Genomic DNA, 24,302 nt, shown 5'->3' with positions numbered 1-24,302 from the left:
GAAATGGGATTTAATGAAAATGGCTGTTTTAAATTCCCCTACTGGACTTGCTTGATGGCTTCTTTACCTTCACCTAACTAGCCCATTCATTCCATCAGAAGGAGGCAAGAGCCAACCATCCCAAGCTAGGCAAGACCTATTTGTTCCTACCAGATGTGCCTTATTAGTCCATTTGTCCTAAGAGGTGGCAATCAAGTGATAGGGGCTGGGTCAGCTGTCTGTCCAGTGGGGTGGCCTGCCTTCTCCCATTGGAGCATCCCTACTTGTTGTAGCTTACTGAGCTCTACTTCCTTGCTGCTGGCTGCAGGGAGCATGCCTCTTCATGCTTTCTTGATTTACAAGCGTGCACATGCAGCACAATCCTCACAGACTCATGCTCCATGGGAGCAACACCTAATGCTCCCACCAGGTGTCACCCAAGGTCTAGTTTGCAAACCAGTTTTATATAATTACTATTATTTTATATAGGTCTATAACATGAAGTTGAATTTAGGAAAATATAAGTACGATTTTAGCGTAGGAAAAGATTCGATCATGACCTTAGAATTCTCATCTCTGTCTTTAGATCTCTAGTTGAAATAATAGAATGTGAGCTCTAGCCTGTATTTGTTTTTTTTATTGTGTCCAAGTGCACAAATATGCTTCAAAGTCAATGACTTGTTACTGCTGCACACTGCACTAGTCTTACATGTAAGATACATTGTTTTATATTGTTTTATTTAATTGTGCATACAGTATACATTATAAACTGTACAAAGACTGATGTCATTTGAGTCTTTTTCTTTGCCAGTGTTCATGCCTGCAATTTAGTTTACTGTTTTATTTTTTAAAAAGGGCACAGTCCTTCTCTGCATGGCACAGAGAGCTGAAGCCATGACTGACCACCTTAGTTCTATTAGTGGCTTGGGCACTGGGGGACTGAGATAGGGGTGTGGGATTGAGGGGGATCTGTCAGATTACCCATCCCAGACGGCTGGATTAGGATGTAGTGCTTGTCTGGGCAAACCTCTGTAGCTGAAGCTCTACTGGAGAACAGAGTCACTAGGGTATGCTGTTGGAAAGTGTGCATGAGGAAGGGACAGGTTTTTGGTTGAGTCTCACATGGAGATGTGGATAGGTACACTGTAAGGCCATTTCATGCCCATCTTAGGCACTATGTGTAAGGGAAGTGTTTGGTAAGGCATAATAGAAAAAGGCCAGGTGGACTCCTGGATGATGACCTTATGTTTGGCTATCATACCTGTATCCCAGAAGGGAACAAATAGCCAATAGATCACTGAGGCTGATTGTTGGCATTACTCTGCATTACTTGTTTGTATTAGGTAAAGTGTTTTAATTCATTTAGACTTTGTATTTTGGCTGTAGGTCTCATAATGTGGTTTAACTCCTTTACTTCAAGCAGTAGTCATATGTGTGCAGTTTTGCCTATAATTTTATTTTCAAATTGACACACCTAGGGATTCAGAAAGAATCCTTTTTGTGTATATAAATGGCAGCTACCTCAAGGTATAGTTTGCACAATTGTGTAAGTTTAGCATGATAAGGAAGACCTCATTATCTGATAATCTGCATACCTGTCAGTCAGGCGTAATTAGCAGTAGTGCTGCACTTTTCAGCAGTAATTACCACTGGCAGCACATACATAGCAGTGCACTGGCACCCTGTCAGTCAGGCGTAATTAGCAGTAGTGCTGCACTTTTCAGCAGTAATTACCACTGGCAGCACATACATCGCAGTGCACTGGCACCCTGTCATTCGCTATCCACAGAAATGCAGACATTCTTAGACACTCCCAGACATCCACACACACACAAACACATATGCTCACTGTGCATGTGCATGAGACACACACACACGCACCCTCATTCGATCACACTCCTTTACTCTTACCCATTCATCTATACATACACACACACACACACAAATACATATGCTCACTGTGCATGAGACACACACATGCACCCTCACTCGATCACACTCATGGACTCTTACCCATTCATCTATACACACGCGTGCACGCGCACACACACACACACACACACACACACACACACACACACGAGCACACATGCTCACTGTGCATGAAACACACACGCGTGCGCACATGCTCACTGTGCATGAAACACACACACACACACACACACACAAACACACACACACACACAAATACATATGCTCACTGTGCATGAGACAGACACATGCACCCTCACTCGATCACACTCATGGACTCTTACTCATTCATCTATACACACACGTGCACGCGCACGCACACACACACGTGCGCACATGCTCACTGTGCATGAATCACACACACACACACACACACACAGACACACACCCTCACTCGATCACACTCATGGACACTTACCCATCCATCTATACACACACACACACACACAGACACAGACACACACCCTCACTCGATCACACTCATGGACACTTACCCATCCATCTATACACACACACACACACACACACACACACACACACACACACACACACACACACACACACACACACATGCTCACTGTGCATGAGACACACACCCTCACTTGATCACACTCACGGGCACTTGCACATTCATCTACACACACACACACACACACACACACACACACACACACACACACACACACACACACGTGCACACACGCACACACGCACACATACACACACACACACAGTTATCCGACACCAATCATATGCCTTTGAACAGACACACACACACACACACACACACACACACACACACACACACACACACACACACACACACACACACACACACACACACACACACACACACATGCTCACTGTGCATGAGACACACACACACACACACACACACTCACACACGCTCACTCCATCACACTCCCTGACACTTGCCTATTCATTTATACACACACAAACACACACACACACACACACTCACTGCGTATGAGACAGACACATCCTCACTCGATCACACTCACGGACACTTACACATTCATCTACACACACACACACACACACACACACACACACGTACACACGTGCACACACACACAGACACACACACACACACACTTTGCAGACACCATTCATATGCCTTTGAACAGATACACACTCATTCCCACACACACACACATACACACTCAAACACCATCCCCATCACTACTGACCGCTGTACTTCCCAACATATACATCACATCTGATCTCTCTTGAAATAATGGGGGAGTACTGTATTTTTGGCCTTGTTAATTAACATGGTTGGTCATACTAATTTACACAACCAAGTGACGTAAATCCCTTCCCACAGACATTTGGAGTTAAGAATACAAGGCTAATTACTATGGCCTAAGACAGCCCACCAGAGTGATTCTCTGTACTACCAAAGCATGTAAAACACACTGGTTGCAGTAAGCCTGTTTCTGAAACAGAAAGGGTATCTATGTGTGGTTGGCCAATCATGTTAGAACTTACCATTCAATGCTTCTCTTCCTGAATCGCAGCCGCTGTGCTTACTGTGTTCAGTATTTAATGTGCTGTTGCACGGCAAAATTATTACATTTAATACATTTTTTGGAAATAGCCCTATTTATGTATATGGAGTAGGAGCAAGTCCAGCTGATGTCCTGATGTAAGCCTAGTATTAAGCAGTTTAAGAGCAGTAACACTGATAGCTTTAAAAGCAAGCCTGATACCAAGTGACATTTTATTTATTTATGTAATTTGCACTTTGATGGCCAGGTTGGTCCCACTAGGCTAATGGCATTTTTTCATGAGAAACCGGAGCTTAGTAAGTAGAAGCCCATCCTGTCAACTGCCCCCCCCCCCCAAACAAAAATATCTATTGTTATGGTGAGTGCCTTATACAATTATATATTTTTTTCTTGTTTTGGTTGTGGGTTGCCCCAAAACAAATGGACTGACATTGCAGAGGAGTTATATCTTTCTGAGAATTGAAACAAATAGGATATGAGCTGGCATTACATTGCCAGAGCAATTGCTTTACTTAATTCATGTTTCCTGCAGTTGCTTTCTGCTTGCCTTCTGTGTTTTAAAACAAATTTCATTACATTCTTCTTTCATTACAGATTGCTGAGACCTATGCTTTCCTGCCTCGGGAGGCAGTAACTAGGTTTCTCATGAGCTGCACTGAATGCCAGAAGAGAATGCATATCAACCCAAATGGAGCAGACACCAAAGGTAAACTTGGTAGACCTTCCATTACATTTAATCTGGTTACATTATATTTATGGCCGTACTTTTATAAGTGGAAACTTTATGGAAAAAATGAGATACTTTCTCTGTTAGAGAAAGATAAAGGGCCTTTTGTATTAGCACAACTGTCCTTCACTGTAACATACAGAGAACAGATAGAACTGAAAGTCCCACAGAACAAATTTCTTCTATGTTTCATAGAACTTGTGCATGCTGCAGGTGATGGTTAATTTGGAAGCCAAAGAAAATGACAGCCATTATACAAATAATAGAGAGAAAAGAGAACTTCCTTCGGCATACTGAAGACAGAGGTTAGATTAAGCAAGTAAACAAAAACTTGAATAGTCTGTACATAAAAATCAGATGTCTAAATAATCATTTTCTTAGCGTTTTGTCATGTATTTGAAAAGTGAAATATTGTCTTTCGTTCATTTTACAGAGAATGAAAGGCCTTCCACGCTGGTGTCTGGAGTGATTGATTACAACATGCCGCTTACAGCAACTTACCTGAAACAGATGAAGCTGCAGTTCCTGAACTCACAAGACCCAGTAAGCTACCATTTTGTTATGCTTTCTAGAATACCCGCCATCTCCCTGTAGAATGTGCATTTCTTGTCCTTGCATTCTCAAATGCACAAGTTTTTTGAGGGTCTTTATGCAATCTCATAAAACTGTTCTGTTTGCATGTAAAGTATAGTTTTATACAAGTCTGATGTTAAACTCTTGTTCAGTTTTACTATCAAAACAATAGTTTGCAGGGATATTTGTAATTTTTTTTTTAAATATCACAAGCCTAAATCTTCATGAAATCACTGTCTGCTGTATTGTGATACTCAGCATCTCCAGTATTAGGATACTTTCTCTTTCGCTTATTTTAATTAGTAAGAGATTATAACGAAAATTGTTTTCCACTACTTTATGATCTTAATCTGGAGCCCATTATGATCTAAATCAGCCCCATAATGTGTCCCAATGTACACTATTATAATCTAATCAACTAAAACCAGTTTAGCTCAACTCAGTTAATTCCAGTTTAACCTGGCCAGCGTACCCTAACTCAGCCCACCTTACTTTATTCTAAACCTTGACTGTCTCTCAAACTCTCTGTAGTGCAACCCAGTTAAACTTTATTTATTGTAAGCAAGTGTAAAACTAAACACAATACAAACCATTGTAACAGACCCCAACCCATCCAACATTATTTACCCCAAATGAGTAGAACAAAATTCACTGTAAATGCCTTTGTTCAATAAATATGCATGTACAGGCTATCAGACTATGGGGTTCTCTAAGTCGCAATGGGATAAGTGAGAGGTGGTGAAGGATAATGTTCATTCGGCCCTCATATGTTCTTTCTCCTCTGATTCATCCTGTTCTTCTGGATTTTTTCCTGAACACGGTAACTTCCGTCCCAGACAGAAAGTCCTACCTTCACTAACTTAATCTGAAAGGGTGTAGAAGTTACGTGGTTTCAGGACAGAATGTTTGAAAAGAGTCCGCAGTAGATGGCCGAATACCTGATACTTCCACAGTCCATTAATGCTTTCCACCCTTTGCTGCTATTGATTAAATCATCCTTGAAAACATCTCAGGCCCTTGAGCCACTCCCACTTGTGGCCTCCAGGAGAGACAGAACATATGTATCCTCTAATGGAGACAGTGGTGTTGTCATTACCCAACATTCACCTCATGGGACAAGTTTGTCCAACAACAAATCACTAAAGCCTCAACACATAAAAGAACTTTTCCTGTACAAAAAGCCAGAGAGGATTTTCTCTGTCTTCATATTGGGACACATAACAATAAATCACAGCATCTCTCGCTCTTAACATTAATGGAGCAAGAAACAGATGCAGAAGCAGCACAGCTCTTAGATTCCTTCTGGATTTTGATATAAAAGGAAATTCATACAGGAAGTAATAAATATAATCGAAGGCTATACTGAAATATTTTCTTATATAATAGATTGTACCAGTGTACTTAGTTGCCATTCTTGGCTTTGAATTTCAAGCTTGCTGGTGAAAGTTATTTCAACAGGAATTTTTAAGTTAATGCATTTCAGAACTCCGTTTCTGGAAACAGTACAAAGCGATCACTGACCAAAAGAGACAACAAAACAGAGTTGGAGAGAATCGGACTATTTCCAGGTGTATCAAAATATTTACCCATCCAGAAAGAGAGTTTGAATGATTCCAAGGTCACTAACAAAAGGAGATAGACAAACTGATGAGAATATGACCTTCCTTCTTTGTCTTTGCTCGAAGGACCATTTCTTCAAAACCTTGTTCTTCAGCAATGGTACATCCTAGGACTATCATCTGAATTCTTTTACTGCTTGCCTATCCTGAGGTTTGTCCTAATTTCTGATCTTCTGTAATTCTGGCTGGATTTCGGGCAGTCTGAAAGACATGTTCTACACTCCTAAGATATGTGGGGCTTCTTTTCCATTTTTTTGACTGCCCCCCCCCCCCCTTCCAAGATAAGGGGAGGCTTTGGTTCATAAAGTAACATGAGAACTCAGGCCATTTTGGACCACATTCAATAAGTTTATCACATTCAAAAGTTTAAATTGTTAATGCTCCTCACTCTATGCCACAGAAGGATGGCGTGCTGACTGTTATCCAGATGACCCAAGTTTAGCCATCAGCTGTATCTTAGGAATGTGAAAGAACAACTTACATAAACTTGTCCAGCTCATCCTTTGGGGGGGGGGGGGGGGTGGAGGAACTGGAAGTCTATTTGCAATCAGAGCACATCCCAATGGAGGCTAGGGTTTGTTTTCAGGCTCTTTGTTCAATAGCAGACAAGGCATGAGAAAGCCAGCATAATGATCGTGCCTGTGATGTTAGACTTGCTCAGCCCCAGTTATGATTTCCCCTTCCCCATACATCCTACAATCCCCACCCCTATCCACATATGTGATGCCCATCTCCCAGCTGTCAGCCATTTTTAAAGGCATTCTGATGGCAGCAAATCATTGTGGTAATTCTTTCCTTGAGTGTAGGATTATTGCAGGATTCGTACATATCTTTGGGGGGAAGGGGAGAGGGGAACAAATAGGCTAATGGGCATGACAGTGAATATGAGTAGCAGAGTGTAGGGGCCCCAAAATAGTTTCTAAATATCGACAGTTTATGGCAGACTTCCAGGATTCATGCATTCATACTCCAGCACACTTGGGCACACTCTGTTTTCTAAATGCTGTATCTTCACAGAATCATTAATCGTGATAGCCACCATCCTTACTTGCCAGTAGAGACAGGTATTTCCCTTTTGAGATGACAACTTCTGTCCATTGTTTGTTCCTTCTGCAATAACTTCTCTTCAGATATTTTGGTCATTACGTTGTTAATTCTAACAGTAAGATAGCCCCAGGAGGGACAACCTTCCAGTGATGACTGACTTTAATGCTGCGTCTATGAACACTGTCATATGGGGAGATTTCAGAAAACATTACATGCTACTTGAGATGTTTTCAAAGATTTGGGGTTATGATAGATGATACATAGCTTACCTTAGCTACTTTAGTTTTCTATGCCTTACACCCACAATTTAATAGTGAGGTCTTGCGTTTTTAAAACAGAGAATCAGTTTTTGGAAAGATTGCATCATGTCATTATTTTTCATTAAGCTGGCAATTTAATATTGAGTATTACGGATAAATGTATGTGGAATCAGTAACTTGGGCTAGTAGGAGCAATGCTGGCATGCATATAGCACTTTGTAGGAAAATGATCACATGATGTGTGTCATTCTAGTAGAATCAGTGAAATAATGCCCCAAAATATCTGATTAACAGTAACCATGTGCAGAGAATAGAAAACTTATGTCAGATGCTGGTCACTGCCCACAGCCCCCCCCTGCTCGTACACTTCTTTTGGTGGGTTCACATTTTTATAACCTTTCACAGGCAAACAATGCATTTGGCCTAGTCTAGCCACTCAAGCCACCTCTGTGTCAAAAAAATTTCCAGTATTTGAAACATAATAGTAAATAATTTATATAAGCCTTTTTATATAATATACTCTTCAAAGCAGCACAATGTAACTGCTCCTTTGACTGTTTTATTTATTTAACATTTGTTTACCGGGAATGTCCGACTTGGCATAAAGCCAATTTTCAGCAGAGGCCCAGGGAGAAATGCTCCAGATGCATGTCTTTGTAACGTGGGAGGAAACCAGAGCCCCCAGAGAAGACCCACACAAACGCAGGTAGGACATGCAGACTCCACACAGAAAGCACCCAGAATCGAACTGGAGAACCTCTTGCTGTGAGACAACAATGCTACTGCTGCACCACTGCACAGTCCTGTCCCCTACCCTGTCCGACTGTAAATAACATATTTTGTGATGACTTCATGCTGGTGACACAGTATTTCTCCAGCCATCCAGTTTGTCATACTCTACCTTCCTCATCCTCCATTACTGACTACTTAACCTTACAATAATATTTCTAACTTCCCATTTCTATTCACTTCCAGTAGTGTCCAGCCCTTCACCTTCCTGCCTGCCCCTCTTCTGTCTTTATCACTGTCTACTCTTTTAGAGCTGCTACATCATAAACTTTATTCACTCACCACCTCACCTTCTTTTTAACTCTTATTCTTCCCCATTCATGCAGCACTCCATTACCAAGTTTTTTTCTTAAACTTTACTTTTGTTGGCTGCCACCCCTTATATTCTTGGATGACCAATCCTATTCATACTCACATCTGAAGGCTGCTTTACTTGAATAATTTTACATTTCCACTGCCACATCTTACCCTACTTCTTATAATTTTTTTCAGCAGTAGGCTAACTTCTTTGTTAAAATAACAGCTTTTGGCCAGCTTATCAAATAGCATTCTTCTGGGGTAAGTGAGAGGAGAACTTCACTTTACCTTCAGGTTGTAGTGACTGTGGAGTTAGTTATAACCAATGGCAGTGGTATAACGGTTAGAGCTTATGGCATAGGAGTGTGGAGGCTTTGCTTCCCAACCAGGTTATCCCTTATACACTTGTGTAGTGGCAGTAGCATTAAGTACTGTGTTCTGCAGCTTATGTAACTAGATAGGTAGGGGTTCTAGTCTCACAGCCATCAATTTGAGTGTGTGTGTCTGTTCATTCAGCTATTAGTCTGCAGACAATTTTACACCAAGATGTGAGTCCACTGCTATGTCAGGCATTCCTACCCAAACATTTTTGGAGGTTTGGTATAACGGTTAAGGTGTATGACTCACAAACCGAAGGTACAGTGTTTGAGTCTCTCCTTTGGGAGGGAAACTGGCTGGGGTTAGAATGGCCCTTTAAGGCAGCTAGCTTACTAATTAGCTGTGAACCTATGAGCTCTTGTACAAAATTGGTTGAATTGAGACGTGGTTTCTTGTTCATTCAAAATTCCATTTGACCTCTGTGCTTTTCTATAACTTGCAGGGATCCACATTTTTTGTTGTTAATACCCAAATCTACATTTTACTTCAACAATTCCATATTTTCTGTAACATCATGTTGTTTGTATTTGGTCATTTTCAACAGTTAGTGTTTTTCTTCAACTTAAACTTTACCACAACTTTTTCTGCTCTCAGAGGGGACATTTTAGCATTGCATTTATTAAATCTACCAAGCAGCTCTTTGTTTCCCACAGTTCTGTTTGGACCACCATATCTAATTTATTTGTTTGGTTGAATAGCCTTTCACTGCTTTTACAGAATGTAACTTAAAATGCAGTCCACTGTGGTTTTAAATCATTATCACAGATTACACACATGTTGTGCTCAGGAAAAAAAGCTGCACTAAGCTGTACCTGCATTGTTCCCTGAGCATAGGCAGGTTTAGATCCCATGGAGTGGATAGCGCCATACCTCTCGACTGTCCAGCTTGTTTTTTCTAGCAAATTATTGGCAAATCATTGAGGATTTAAGTCAGAAAATAATGACAGACATTTGACTTTTAGACTCCATACTCTTCAAAAAACTCATGGTAATGCAAAGCTTGTTATTCTATTAACTTTCTAAGTTTGTAAGAGCAGTTTTTTAAAAATGTCCCTATTTTTGGACCTTTGTCCCTCCATTATTTATGGCTTTGTCCATATTTCTTACTGTAAGATGTTGAGAGGTATGGATAGTGCCCATCCCTTGGTGTTGCAGTACAGACAGACAGTATGTAAACTTTAAATATTGTGCATGTGTACATTTTTGCTGTAAAGAATCCTACAGCCCTGCATTTGGCATTTGTTATATTGACTTCTGTACACTTTCTATTACCTTAAACAGTATATATTTTCTACACAGTCTGCATTAATGGCCTTGTTTTTTTGCTGAAAAGGAATTGTAACACAGCTCATCAATTAGCAAATGCAAAAGTAAATGAAGAGAAACATAAGTTATGGTGTAACATGGCTTTGCAAACTGAAGCAAGTGTCTTTTGTGATTCGTATTTTTTTCTCATGGAAGACATAGAGGTTTCTATAAACTAGTCCATGTAATTGGAAATAACCCACTTGATTAATAATTAGTTGTAGACAGAGTAGGGTTTGCACAGCTGATCAAATTTCAGTCTGTGAAGGAAGTTACTGCTTACACGGAAAGCCTAATTTTCCCTGAAATGCAGTGATGCCAGAGCTCTTTACAATAAGGAATGGGATGCAGAGAATATATCGCATCACTAAAAATGTGCATTTTAATTTCAGTTCTGTTGTCGATTTTCTTTTCTTTTTATTTTCTTTTTAATTCAATGTCTGCAGGTAGCTATCAAGCCCCCAAAGTGGCTGTTATCTTTTATCAACTGTTCATCCCCCATCCACCCATGCGAATGCATGACTGCAGCATTTTTGTTATCCTGACAACCATGAGGGGCAGTGATGCCCTGGCCCTCCCCTCTGCATGCCAGTAAGGTCCCAAGGAGTGGGCATGCAGGGGGTTCTGCAGGTGACATTACTCCTATAGCAGTACCGCCCCCTTGAAGGCAGATGCCTCCATTCATCTCCAGACTTCACAAGGAGTGTTTGGCAAAGTGAGTATCCATGGAAACATACCCCGTTCCTCCTGTGTGGGAAAGGTGAACAGCGTGTGCTTTATTATTCCTTTGTCTCCCTGACAGGCTTCTTCATCTCTCTAATCAGCATTGAATCCTGGGTCACCTAGAACATAGCTAGGGTTACATCCCTCCATGCCTCAGATGCCATTTTTTCAGTTAAATTTAAGTAAACCGGCCTTTGAACATAAAAGCTTCAGGGCAGCAATCCAAAACGAATTTGCTTCCCAGTGTTACAGAAAACGAGACTAGGAAGAAAAGATGTCATATAGTAGCCTTGGCGTTCACTGGCAATTCAAGATTAATGAGTCACGATACAGAACTGCAGAATGGATACGGTGCCACTTTAGTATGGGTGGGCTACGGATGGCCAATGAAAAACAGAAATTTTCCAAATGTTTGACCAGCCATATTGAATTATTTACCAAAATGTATTACATCCTGTGTGTAAATCTGTTAAATTTTACTCACTCACTGATCCAGATGAGTGTCTGTCCCTAGTACAGATAAGTGTCTGTCTCTAGTACTCACTTCAGAAATGCTTCAGTAATAGACATTCATGACGCAGATGCTTCTACTTACATGGAATGGGACTATCTTTTATATAGTTGCCCTGTGTATCACCATGCCATGAGCATTTCTTTCGATGTGCATGCCTACTGCCAAAGAAACTTTGGTAAACTGCTTGGGAAGTCCATCGCATTGGCTGGATTAAGACCTCTCAAACATTTGTGCAAAAAATCTGGACAAAGTCACAAATAATAGGGTGAGAAAGGCCCAGAAATAGGGACACATTTTAAATACTGGTCTTATAAATTTATAAACTTGCTAAAATAGCATGTAATACATTAGCATGCATTTTCCAAAGGATCTGAAGTCTGAAACTCAAATGTATGCCATTATTTAGTGACTTCAGTCCTTAATGGTTTGCCAGAAAATTTTATGATAAGCAGACCAAAAATCTGAAGCAAAAGTCTGGACAGTTGAGAGGCATGTCTGGATGCAGTCCAGCAGTCCAGTTATAGTTCTAGTATGCAGTTATGCATCAGAAGATCTTCAGGAGCCGTGTGTCAGGCACCATGTCTGGTGTCAGGAGCCATGTCTGATGTCAGGGGCCATGCATGGTATCAGGAGCAGTGTCTGGTGTCAGGAGCAGTGTCCAGTGTCAGGAGCAGTGTCTGGTGTCAGGAGCAGTGTCTAATGTCAGGAGCAGTGTCTGGTGTCAGGAGCCATGTCTGGTGTCAGGAGTAGTGTCTGGAGTCAGGAGCCATGTCTGGTGTCAGGAACAGTGTCTGGTGTCAGGAACCATGTCTTGTGTCAGGGGCCATGTGTGATGTCAGGAGCCATGTCTAGTGTCAGGAGCAGTGTCTGGTGTCTGGTGTCAGGAGCCATGTCTGGTGTTAGGAGCAGTCTGGTGTCAGGAGCCGTTTCTGGTGTCAGGAGCCTTGTCTGGTGTCAGGGGCCATGTCTGGTGTCAGGAGTAGTGTCTGGTGTCAGGTGCTGTGTCTGGTGTCAGGAGCAGTATCTGGTGTCAGGAGCAGTGTTTGGTGTATGTCCATTATTTACCTGATATCCACGTTCCACCTTCCCTTTAGTTCAACCGCATTCTGGAGGTTTTCATGATTTTACATACAGTTACAAGTTTAGGGAATGTTGTTTGGGTGGTTATAATACAATTAATGTTCCCCTTTCTTATTATTTTATTTCCTTTTAGGAAGGTAATTTGGTTCATATGGGGGTTGGGAAGTGGGTACCTTGGAAATGGACATGCCGTTTAAGTCAGGCACAGCAAAATGTGACTTTGGCCCACAGGAGATTACCTTTTTTATTTTGTACTGAACTAAAGTAAAGAAGAAAAGATGATCCGGTAAGTTGATTCTCCATCCAGAAGTCCTTGCTTGACATTTTCTCAGATCTGATGAATGTTCACAAGTGACAACTTTCCTCTCCCTCACTGCCCTAACCCTGTGGCACTTCATGCTATACCCCTTTCAAAGTAGTTGAATTTTTCTGGGCTGCTTGAAAAAAAGGATGAGTGTAAAAGTCATTCCTCATGCAGGTACCCCCCTGAAGATGCTCTGGGGCAGACAGGCAAATTTGCAAGTTTAAGGAGGCTATATCTATTGGAAAGGCATTGTAACAAATTTGAGCCTGTCATTTATCTATCTAGTTATTTATTTATTTATTTATTGACGTTTGATTACTGGGAAAGTCTGACTGGGTAGAAGCCCATTTTCAGCGGAGGCCTGGGGAGAAAACTTCCACCAAATTATTACAACCATTTTAAGAACAATAATTTTAAAATCCTCAGAAATAAAAGAAAAACATCTGCTGTTTAAATAATGATGCCAAATTAAACAATATAAAAACATTTATTAAGACTCGATACATGTTATATGACAATTGTTTATATTTAGACAGTTTATAGAGAAATTAAAGGTAAGTTAGTCTAATACAAAAAGGAACTGCAATATGAAGTGAGGGAAAAACAGTCTTATGGTATATTTAGAGAGAACTTTAAATTTTGTTTTTTTTTCATGAGAGAAGGATTTGGGGAAAAAAGGAGTAGTTTGGTCTTTTTTGGGTTAAGCAGGAGTTGTGAGTTATGAAGTCATGTTTCAGTGGCTGTTAAATCTTCCTGAGTATTTTTTGGAGGTGTACCATGTTGTCAGATGTGCAAACGATAGTGAAGTCATCTATGTGTTTTACTAGGGGTAGCATGTTGTAAGGATGTATAGAGGGTGTTGGTGAAAGTGTTAAAAAGGAGGTGGCCAAGGACAGAACCTTGTGGTACACCGGTGGTGACTGATAGGTAAGGAAAGAGCGTAGATTGCCATTTTACTGACTGATACCTATTGGACAGGTAGCTTTTGAACCACAGATGGGTGGGCTGAGGCAGACCTAATGAGGACATTTGAAGTAGAATTTGCTGTGGCAAACTGTGTTGAAGGCATTAGACAAGTCTAGAAATAAGGAAGAGACTAGTTTGCCATTATCTCTAGCTTCATTGACAGAATCTATATAGGTTAGAAGGGCAGTGCTAGTATTATGGGAAGGTCATAGGTGACTGTCTTCTGTTCGTAGAGCTGCAAGTGACAGAGATCACTACATTTTGCTTTATTTGGTTTCTTAAATTAATCTATTCACATTGGCAGCAACTACATTGAAAGTCTATGATGCATACTTTGTGTGTACCACACAGTTAGGTACAGCTTTTTTTCAGGTATGTAAATAAACAGTACAAGTCAGAACACATTCTGCTCCTGATTTGCCTTTGACCCGTGCCTATCTTGTATTCACATCGTGAACCATCCACAAACTACACATGTATTTCTATGTGGTATGGGGGGACAGACCTGAGCCATTGTGAGTTTTCTGTGATTCTGCAACTACAACTGAGTGTTTGGCCCACAGATCTCATCTTAAGACTGTGAAGGTTGTTAACTCAGCCCTATGGATTATATTCTAAGCTGTGTTTTTTCCTTTTAACTGGTGGTTTAGTCCACATCTTTTACAATGTAATACGCAGCACTGAGGCGTACAGCACAATTCATTGTAACGCATGATCATAAATAACAAGCTGCTTCCACACACCAACCACACTCCAGTCCACCACCGCCCTTTTTTAATTTCTAGCACTTACAGTAGACTTTCATTATCTTGTATAGCAAGACCTGATTCTTACATCAGCCGCTGACTGGACTGTTGAAAAGTAACCAGCTTTTTAATATAAGGTTATTTAACTCTTTCATTTCCATATTTGCATGTGCTGTTTTAGACATTTATATTGTTTTGCACACCCATAAATGCATGGTATTCAGGGTTTTTTTTGTAAAGTACCTAACCTGATGCATAAAGATGTTTAATGTTAAAAAAAAAAAGATAAACCTTATAATTAATCATGGACCTTATAATTAATCATGGTACCTGATATGTTTCCTTTGACCTCCCCATTTCATTTCAATAGTGCATGCCAAACAGACATGTAATCCTTTCTAAGACAAGCAAGTCAAACTCAGAGAAGCAGCAGTTTTAACTGTCATTTTTATTCCTTCATGTAGTAAAAGCAATCTTGTCTGTCTGAGATTTGGAGGATTGCAGTGTCTTCATACTTAGCACTTTTGGGCTGTTATCCCATATGGTACTCAGTCAGCTTTGGAAGCAAGGGAACTGGTTTTACTTCCTGAAATCACAGAATGCCTGCTTGTACTCCATGAAATGTCATAACTGCAGAACTGTTCCTTCCTTTTTCTCATGGGTCACGGTTGGTTTCATGCCTAGTCCTTTTTCCTTCCTTTTTCTCATGGGTCACGGTTGGTTTCACGCCTAGTCCTTTTTCCTTCCTTTTTCTCATGGGTCACGGTTGGTTTCACGCCTAGTCCTTTTTCCTTCCTTTTTCTCATGGGTCATGGTTGGTTTCACGCCTAGTCCTTTTTCCTTCCTTTTTTTCATGGGTCACGGTTGGTTTCATGCCTAGTCCTTTTTCCTTCCTTTTTCTCATGGGTCACGGTTGGTTTCACGCCTAGTCCTTTTTCCTTCCTTTTTCTCATGGGTCACGGTTGGTTTCACGCCTAGTCCTTTTTCCTTCCTTTTTCTCATGGGTCACGGTTGGTTTCACGCCTAGTCCTTTTTCCTTCCTTTTTCTCATGGGTCACGGTTGGTTTTACGCCTAGTCCTTTTTCCTTCCTTTTTCTCATGGGTCACGGTTGGTTTCACGCCTAGTCCTTTTTCCTTCCTTTTTCTCATGGGTCACGGTTGGTTTCACGCCTAGTCCTTTTTCCTTCCTTTTTCTCATGGGTCACGGTTGGTTTCACGCTTAGTCCTTTTTCCTTCCTTTTTCTCATGGGTGACGGTTGGTTTCACGCCTAGTCCTTTTTCCTTCCTTTTTCTCATGGGTCATGGTTGGTTTCACGCCTAGTCCTTTTTCCTTTCTTTTTCTCATGGGTCACGGTTGGTTTCACGCCTAGTCCTTTTTCCTTTCTTTTTCTCATGGGTCACGGTTGGTTTCACGCCTAGTCCTTTTTCCTTCCTTTTTCTCATGGGACACGGTTGGTTTCACGCCTAGTCCTTTTTCCTTCCTTTTTCTCATGGGTCACGGTTGGTTTCACGCCTAGTCCTTTTTCCTTCCTTTTTCTCATGGGTCACGGTTGGTTTCATGCCTAGTCCTTTACATTTTCTTTATCACTGCACATTCAGTGCAAACTCCATCACTCCTTGAAACTGTGCTAAAACAAATTTTAATAATTGTGTTGTGCCAAGTGTTAAAACAGTGACTGGTTTCATCCACAGGCTTTCCCAAGAGGATGTTTTATGTTTGTCCTAGAATGTCTTTCAGTACAGTTTTACTGAATGCTGAGTCCTGTTTTTTTTTTATACATGGTGCTAGCTTCATCCTTGCTTCTTTGTATTGTACTGACCTCCAATGGTGGATGACTTATTACCATGTATTTACCAAATGCTAGCCTTAGCTGGGATCGGGGGGGGGGGGGGGGACTACAGTAAACTGTCTCAGATAACAGACACTTTTCTCATTACCTTCACCGTACCATGGCTTTGGTAATTCCAGTTTGTAAGATGAGGAAGCTCCCCATACCATGTATACATCTCATTCACTCTGATATGAATGTCACTGAAATGTTACCATCTTACTTTGGGCTGTGCTTGCAGCAGACTCCTAATATGGGACTTGATCCTGACTTAAGCACCAGAGATGTGGTTTGAACAGACATTGACTGATACAAAGAGTAGAGGCCTTTAATAAAACTCAGTTATAAAAAAAAAATAAACTGTTTTATGTGGAGTAAATTCCTCCATATCCTCCCAGCAGATGGAAAGCCCTTGCACCCTTCTGTTTAAAATAAAACCTCCAATATCAGCAAACTTTGTGGAAAGAGAAGCCCTTTCTTTATCAAAATTCACTTTGGTCAGCTAGTTTCAACTGGGAAGATTTCAGTGTGATCATGATGGGGCAACTGACTGCAAGTCTTCCACCCACTTATGTCACTGCAGCTGTCATATCGATATGTAAAACATGTGGTGCCTCTACATCTCCCTGATTATTTTCCACCTCATAAGAGGAAGTGATGTAGAAGCGATGTAATTAGATTTATTTTGCCAGCTTTATTTTTTCATCTAGAATGTTATTTTTGGATAGATGGATTATCTTCTTCATCTTCTGTATCATCTCCCCATCGTACTGAATATGTGCACCTGTGGTCATCAATTTCCATTATTTGGAATAATAACAGTTTGCCACACACATTGCCAAGCAAGTAAGAAAATTAATCTTGACACTTGAAAAGCCTGATCTTTGTAGAAGCATATTTTTAGAGGTATGGATTGAGAAACCGCAACATCATAACAATCTCTTCCTTAACCAGGAAAGAAGCAGAGTTGCAGTCAAATTGTAGTAAAAATTTGTGAGAAGCATCAGGCAGAGAAGAATGGTGTATCTTCCGTTGATAAATCTAAAGGCCAATCTTTAATCTTGTTATCAGAACTATGACTGGTACCATCTTGGGGCATTCAAGGCTAAGGCTCTTGCAACCCCCATAGTTCCTTTTTTAGGCAGTGTCTCAAGGGCAAAATTCCCGATGTACAAACTATCTAAAAACAACCTCAAGGTTATGCTGCTAAACACTAGGAGTCTTAACATGAAACTGCACTCACTGGAAGCAGTCCTCACCTTGGAAGACATAGACAATTGTGCAGTCACAGAGACCTGAGGCTGTGGAGAGCACCCCACCATACCGGGCTATGCCTCCTTCCACATGTTCAGACCACAGGCTGAAGGCTCAAAATCTAAAGGAGGCAGTATATTGATGTTCATTAAAGATAAATACACCTCCAGATTGGTTAAACAGTTTCCCTGGAGAGACTTCAGATACAATTAACTGTTGGTAGGACACCTATTCAAGTCATTGCCAGCTACGAGAACCCCTGCATGAATCAGTACATCCACTCTGCCTATTTGGATCTACTTGAGTCTATCAAGATACATCTGAACCCCATGGCTTTGGACAACTTTAACCACTCATCCATTGACTGGGTAAATTACTTGCACTCTTAACTCATTTGCCCAGAGGTTCCTCAACTTTGTTAACTCCAATGCCCTGGACCAGCTGGTTGACACCCCCACAAGGGGTGCCAACATCCTGGATCTGGTGCTTACCAATATGGGGGACCACTGTAGCACCCCCACTGTGAGGTCTTCCTTAATGAGATATGACCACAAATCAGTCACACCTGGCCCCATCCCCCAGCAGCAACTAAACTAAAAAAGTCTCCAAAGCAGATTATAACCTGTTATGGGATGGTATAAATAGCTTTACTGCACGTCCCCCCTCAGATGGAACTGCACCTATGCTGAGTTCTACACCAAAGCTTTATACAAACACCTGTATAACTGCATAGACTTGGCCATACCTGATAGGACCAAAACAAGCTCCTCAAGGAAGAGCAAACCTTCCTGGTGGACAACTGCTATTAACAGGCTTTACAATAAGAGGAAGAAATTGTTATCTAAGAGTAAGAGGGAGTGAGCCCTTCTAAACTGGAAACACTCCCTCCTCAGCTTAAATAACTAAACAAGGCTTCTTGTGAAGTCCTTCAAAGCAAACTACGAGTCCAAACTTCCTTAACAAAGGACAACCACAAGGCATACTATAGTTGCATCTGTAACCTAAAAGGAAAGTCCCAGATTGGTGCCAAACTGGTAGTTAATGATACCAAATATACTGGGCCTGTAGACACAGCTACCCTGTTAGCTGACAGGTTCTGTGAAAATTTCACTCCCCAGGCCCCACCACACAAACCCCATGACATCCCTACCACCTGTCCTCTACCTTGTATCTCTAAAGAGCAGGTCGCAAACGCCCTCTCTAAGGCCAAAAACACAGCGTCTATGGGACCTGATAACATCCCAGGTTGCACCCTACATGGGCTGAAACAAGAATTAGTAACACTACTGGGTACTGTTTTCAATCATAGTCTAAGCAACAGCTTCATCCCAGCTGAATGGAAAACAGACACCCTTATTTCCTTGCACAAAGGTGGTGCTTTCACTGACCCCATAGACCTATTAGCCTGACTAGCCTTATTTGCAAGGCCATGAAATGAATCATCATGGACCTTATCAACAAAGATATAGGTAATCTCCAGACACTTGACCCTACTCAGTTTGGATTTGTCAAAGGGGGACCATGCCTGTTAAACCTGGGGGACTTCTTTGAGACAGTCACCAAGGCCCTGGACAAGGGGAAATCTGTGCATACAGCCTACCTAGACTTAGCCAAGGCTTGTGACACTATCCCCCACTCAGGCATCAATGACAAACTCATCCAGCTAGTTATCAACCCATATATCATTAGATGGGTCACGAACTGGTTCACTGATATTACCCATATATACTGTAGTCAAAACAGGTGAATCCACCTCCAACAGCAGACCTGTAACCAGTGATGTTCCACAGGGATCAGTCCTGGGATCTCTGCTGTTTGGAATCTATTTCTCCAAAGTGCAAGCTAAAACTAAAGGTCTGTGGCTAACAAAGTTTGCTGATGACTGCAAACTGGGAGTGGTCATAGAATCTCCCAACTATGTCAACAGCCTACAAGAGGGTCTTACACAAACAAATGATTGGTGCCAAAGTCAGGGCCTTACACGCAGTGCAAAAAAATGTATTATCATCCCTTTCGGTAAGTGTGGTGTTCCTGCTAACTACAACATCAGTAACAGCACCCTACGTATGCATTCACTCGTGAGAGACCTGGCCACACAGATTGACAGCAACCTTACCTTTGATCACCATGTCTCCACAATGGTAAGAAGTGCATTCTATATTGCTCATCTCATAAGTAAGGACATTGCCTCCAGAAAAAAAAAGACGTTATAACCTCCCTGTACTCTTCCCTCATCAGGCCAATAATTGAGTACAATGCCTGTTTTGGTATGTACCTTTCCAAGCACCTGCAGCAACTAGAGAGACCACAAAGGTTCCTCACAAGGAAAATTCAAGGTCTTCAGCATCTCTCCTATGTGGGTCATCTGAAATCACTGTCACTTTATTCTGTTTCATAAAGACTACTCAGAGGTGATTTATACTTTGAATATAAGGCAATCTTTGACCATGCATTATTGGAAATACTGTATATCCACAAGTCAAATGGCACACGGATTACTCACTCTAAAGACCTTAACCTGGTATGTGACATTAATAGAACCTGCTGGAGGGACACCACCTTTGGAACAAACTCCCAGTTCATGTCAAACAGAGCACCTCATTGGCCCTTTTCAAACGCAATCTGGGCGATTGGATGGGTAGCTGAAAATTCACCCTGGGGGGGGGGGTTCCACCTGTGTCCCTCTTGGACAGGGGCAAATGGTGCTGATCATGGAAATAAGGGTAGAACTTGGCTAGACTTGTAAGGGCCCTATGACCATTAGCCTAGTAACTTCCTATGATTCTATGTTACCATTTTCTGATTTGAGTTAACCTTCCATGGTCTCTTTCTTTTTTTTTTTTTTAATTTGTGTTCGAAATGGGTGAGGCATTATTAAACCTCAGAGTGAATGAGTTAAATGTGGACAGGTGCATTTAGTCCTTATTCAGTTTTTGCCACCACAACTGCTTCAGCTGTCACCCTTCCTGGATGCACCATTACCCATGGCATTTGCCACACCCATTCTAGGAGAGGCTGCCATCTTTAAAGTTCATCTGTCATCAGTGTACGTGGCAGAGCCGCCAACATCAGAGGATGAGATTGTTCATAGGTTCAGACATTCATAGGTAAGTACTAGGCTAGCTTCCCTTGTAAGCCATTTTAAGACCAACCAGTTTTCTCTTCAGAGATGAGAATCAAACCCTGTATGTTGTGTCTGTGAGGTAAATACCTTAACCATTATGGCAGCCTTCAACCAAATGTTGAAATGGAAAAGTTTATGGTCCTGGACCAGCTGGTGAAGATATTCCTAGACCATTTCATCCATCTGGTGATTCCTGGTAACATCGTAGGAAATACAAATTCCTGTCATTGGACCATATTTTCATGTCATTACCTGGCATCATTCAAGTATAACTGAGGCCTAAGCTTTGGACTATAGTTTTCCTACTTGTAGTACTGGAGGTATCTGGTACTGACACCAGCCTCACTGCCGCTGGAAGTCTTACCAGAGATGGACCCATGTCTGCAGCACTGTAGTAGGAGGATAGGGCTAGAAAGGACCAATGGTCTCGTCACGCTCCCACAACTGCTTCTTCGTCTAGGTTAATAGGGTCATAGGATGGTACTAGGCTATTGGCCAGGAGGCCCTTATAAGCCTAGCCAAGAGTTTCACCCATGTTCCCACAAAATCAGCACCTGTTTTCCCTGTCCAGCAGGGACACAGGTGGGATCCCAGGGGTGTATTTTCTGTTTCCCATCCAGTCGTCCAGGTTCCTCTTAAAGAGGGCTAGTGAGGTACTCTGCTTGACATGGAGAGGAAGTGTATTTCATAGATGGGGGAGTCATTGGGACACAAATCTATCCTGCCGGCAAGTTCTATTGATGTCACAGACCAGGTTGAGACCTTGCATGCGGGTTGTGTGAGTGGAGTTTGACTTACGGATATGCAGCAACTCCATCAAAGCTGAGCCTGAGACGGCCTTATATGCTAGACACAGGTCATCTCTGAGAAATCTGTACAAGACTGAGCAGAGGGACAGGCCTTTTAGCTTATCTGTATAGAATAGGTGTTTCAGACCCTGGATTTTCCTGGTCAGGAACCTCTGTGGTCTCTCTAAATACTGCATTTACACCTAAGGGGAAAAGGATTAAGTGTTAGCATTTTCTTCTAAAGGAAGGAAGGAAGGAGTAATGATATTTGTGAGAGGTTCCACTTTCCATACACAATGCATTTTGTACCTCTGACCCTGAGTCAGGCTTGACAACATCCTAGGGCGAGTGCTCAGGGACTGCACAGTCCAATTAACAAATGTCCTCACGGATATCTTCAATAACTCTCTGAATCAGCAAATTGTTCCGAAATGCTTCAAGGACATGACAGTCATTCCATTACCAACAAAGTCTCCACCATCTTGTCTAAATGACTACTGCCGTGTAGCCCTCACCTCCACAGTGATGAAGTGCTTTGAAAGGCTTATCAGGGATGCCATAACATCTGGGCTGCCTGCTGATCTTGACCCTCTGCAGTTTGCTTACAGTGCAAACCGCTGTACGACAGATGCCATCTCTCTAGCACTCCATCTATCCCTGGAACACCTTGAGAATAAAAACACCTATGCGAGGGTACTATTCATCAACATCAGCACTGCTTTTAACACAGTGATCCCTCTTCAACTGGTAACGAAGCTGTTCCAACTAGGCGTCAAAACTCCACTTTATAACTGGATTCTTGACCTTCTCACAGACAGACCTCAGAAAGTGTGTACAGGAAATAACTCCTCAGATATCATCAGTCTTAACAATGGAGTCCCACAAGGATGTGTACTAAGTCCCTTGCTGTTCACCCTGTTAACACATGATTGTACAGCCAGGTACAATGCAAACCACAGCATCAAGCTTGCTGATGACACAACAGTGGTGGGCCTCATTAGTAATGACCATGAAACAGCTTGTAGAGATGAGGTGGAACAACTCATTACCTGGTGTGGAAATAATAACTTAGCACTAAATGTAAACAAGACAAAAGAGGTAATTGTGGATGACAGGAAAAATCACAAGGAGCATTCTCCCCCCACCAATGGGGAAAGAGTGAGAAGCACAAAGTATCTGGGAGTGCACATCGATGAGGACTTGTCTTGGAACACAAATACAAATGCCAGAGTCAAGAAAGCACACCAGAGATTGGATTTTTTGAGAATGCTGAGGAGAGAGAATCTCCCATCAACAATTCTCACTACCTTCTACAGAGGTACAATAGAAAGCATCCTTATGAACAACCTCGTAGTATGGTATGGAAGCTGCTCTACCTCTGAGCACAAATCCCTACAGAGAGTGTTGAAGACAGCTGAGAGGATCATCAAGACCACCTTATCACCTCTCCACGACTTGTACTTGTCCAGATGTCTCAGCAAGGCCAGAGGAATAATTAAAGACTACACTCAACCTGCTTACAGACTGTTTCTGCATCTATCATCCGGAAAGCGCTTCCGAAGCATACATTGTAGAACTACGAGATTCAGGAACAGCTTCTTCCCTAATGTCATCAGGCCGCGGAACTCTAGTAACAACTACACTCCATGATGGCCATCTGGGTCAGTAAAAACTGCAGAAGTTTGTCTCATATTGTGCATTAACCTGGTTACCAGTCTCATCTAATACTTTGTGCAATATTTACCATGACTGTTAACTTATAGGCCATCTAGAGCAGTAACAATGCAGTAAAATGTCTCTTCTTTCAGTGCAATACATGTTAGGAATTTGTAAATTAACCATACTGCAATACTGTAAGGACCATAGTGCAATACTCTAATGTTCACAGTGCAATACTTAAATGTCCCTTTATGTGCAAGGATCAATGCAATGTCTTAACCAAGTACCTGTGCAATGCTAATGTCTCATGCAAGTAAGTGTTCACTGCGAAAAGTGTTAAAATGTGTTTCTAATTATGTGCAGTATTAGTCTGTCTACCTGCATGTCCATGATGTAATAGCTAGGTGTTATATCTGCAAATGTCTGTGAAAATAGTCTACATGTTGTCTGCACATTGAGTCCAGAGACACAGAATTTTATTCAGTTTTTGCACTTGTGCTATTTCTGAATGACAATAAAGTTTACTTTGACTTTGAGTTATAAATTTATGCAGACAATGTATCTCGGTTCTCTACAATCAGTCCTGGATAACTTTTTATTTGGGAAGTTCCACTGAGTAATGAAGACAGTTAAGAAATGGCCTATCAAGGAAGCAGACTTACCTAAAATGGACCTTTAGGAACTGGTCAGTGACCTTTATCCCCAACCCCTTGGATAATTCCAGGCTGTCATCAAGCCTGTTTGACATCCAGATATGTAACATTTGGTCCCGAGAAAGAATTTATCTGTTGCCTAAGCATGTGACACATTACACATTTCTGTATGATGTTTTACCATC

General features: G+C 41.6%; 1 protein-coding gene across 1 annotated transcript in view; it reads left to right on the top strand.

The window, feature by feature from the left end:
* NOL4L (nucleolar protein 4 like) overlaps positions 1-24,302 on the top strand; it is a 1,816,355-nt gene that overhangs the window by 773,416 nt on the left and 1,018,637 nt on the right. Inside the window, exons 3-4 of the mRNA XM_044090353.1 lie at positions 4,077-4,188; positions 4,643-4,752. Of these exons, the coding sequence (XP_043946288.1) occupies positions 4,077-4,188; positions 4,643-4,752 (222 nt within the window). The remainder of the gene's footprint in view (positions 1-4,076; positions 4,189-4,642; positions 4,753-24,302) is intronic.

Source organism: Protopterus annectens, chromosome 12.part0 (assembly GCF_019279795.1).
Source record: "Protopterus annectens isolate FY-2018-M chromosome 12.part0, PAN1.0, whole genome shotgun sequence".
Classification (NCBI taxonomy): Eukaryota; Metazoa; Chordata; order Ceratodontiformes; family Protopteridae; genus Protopterus; species Protopterus annectens.
This window is presented reverse-complemented; position numbering and strand designations above follow the sequence as displayed.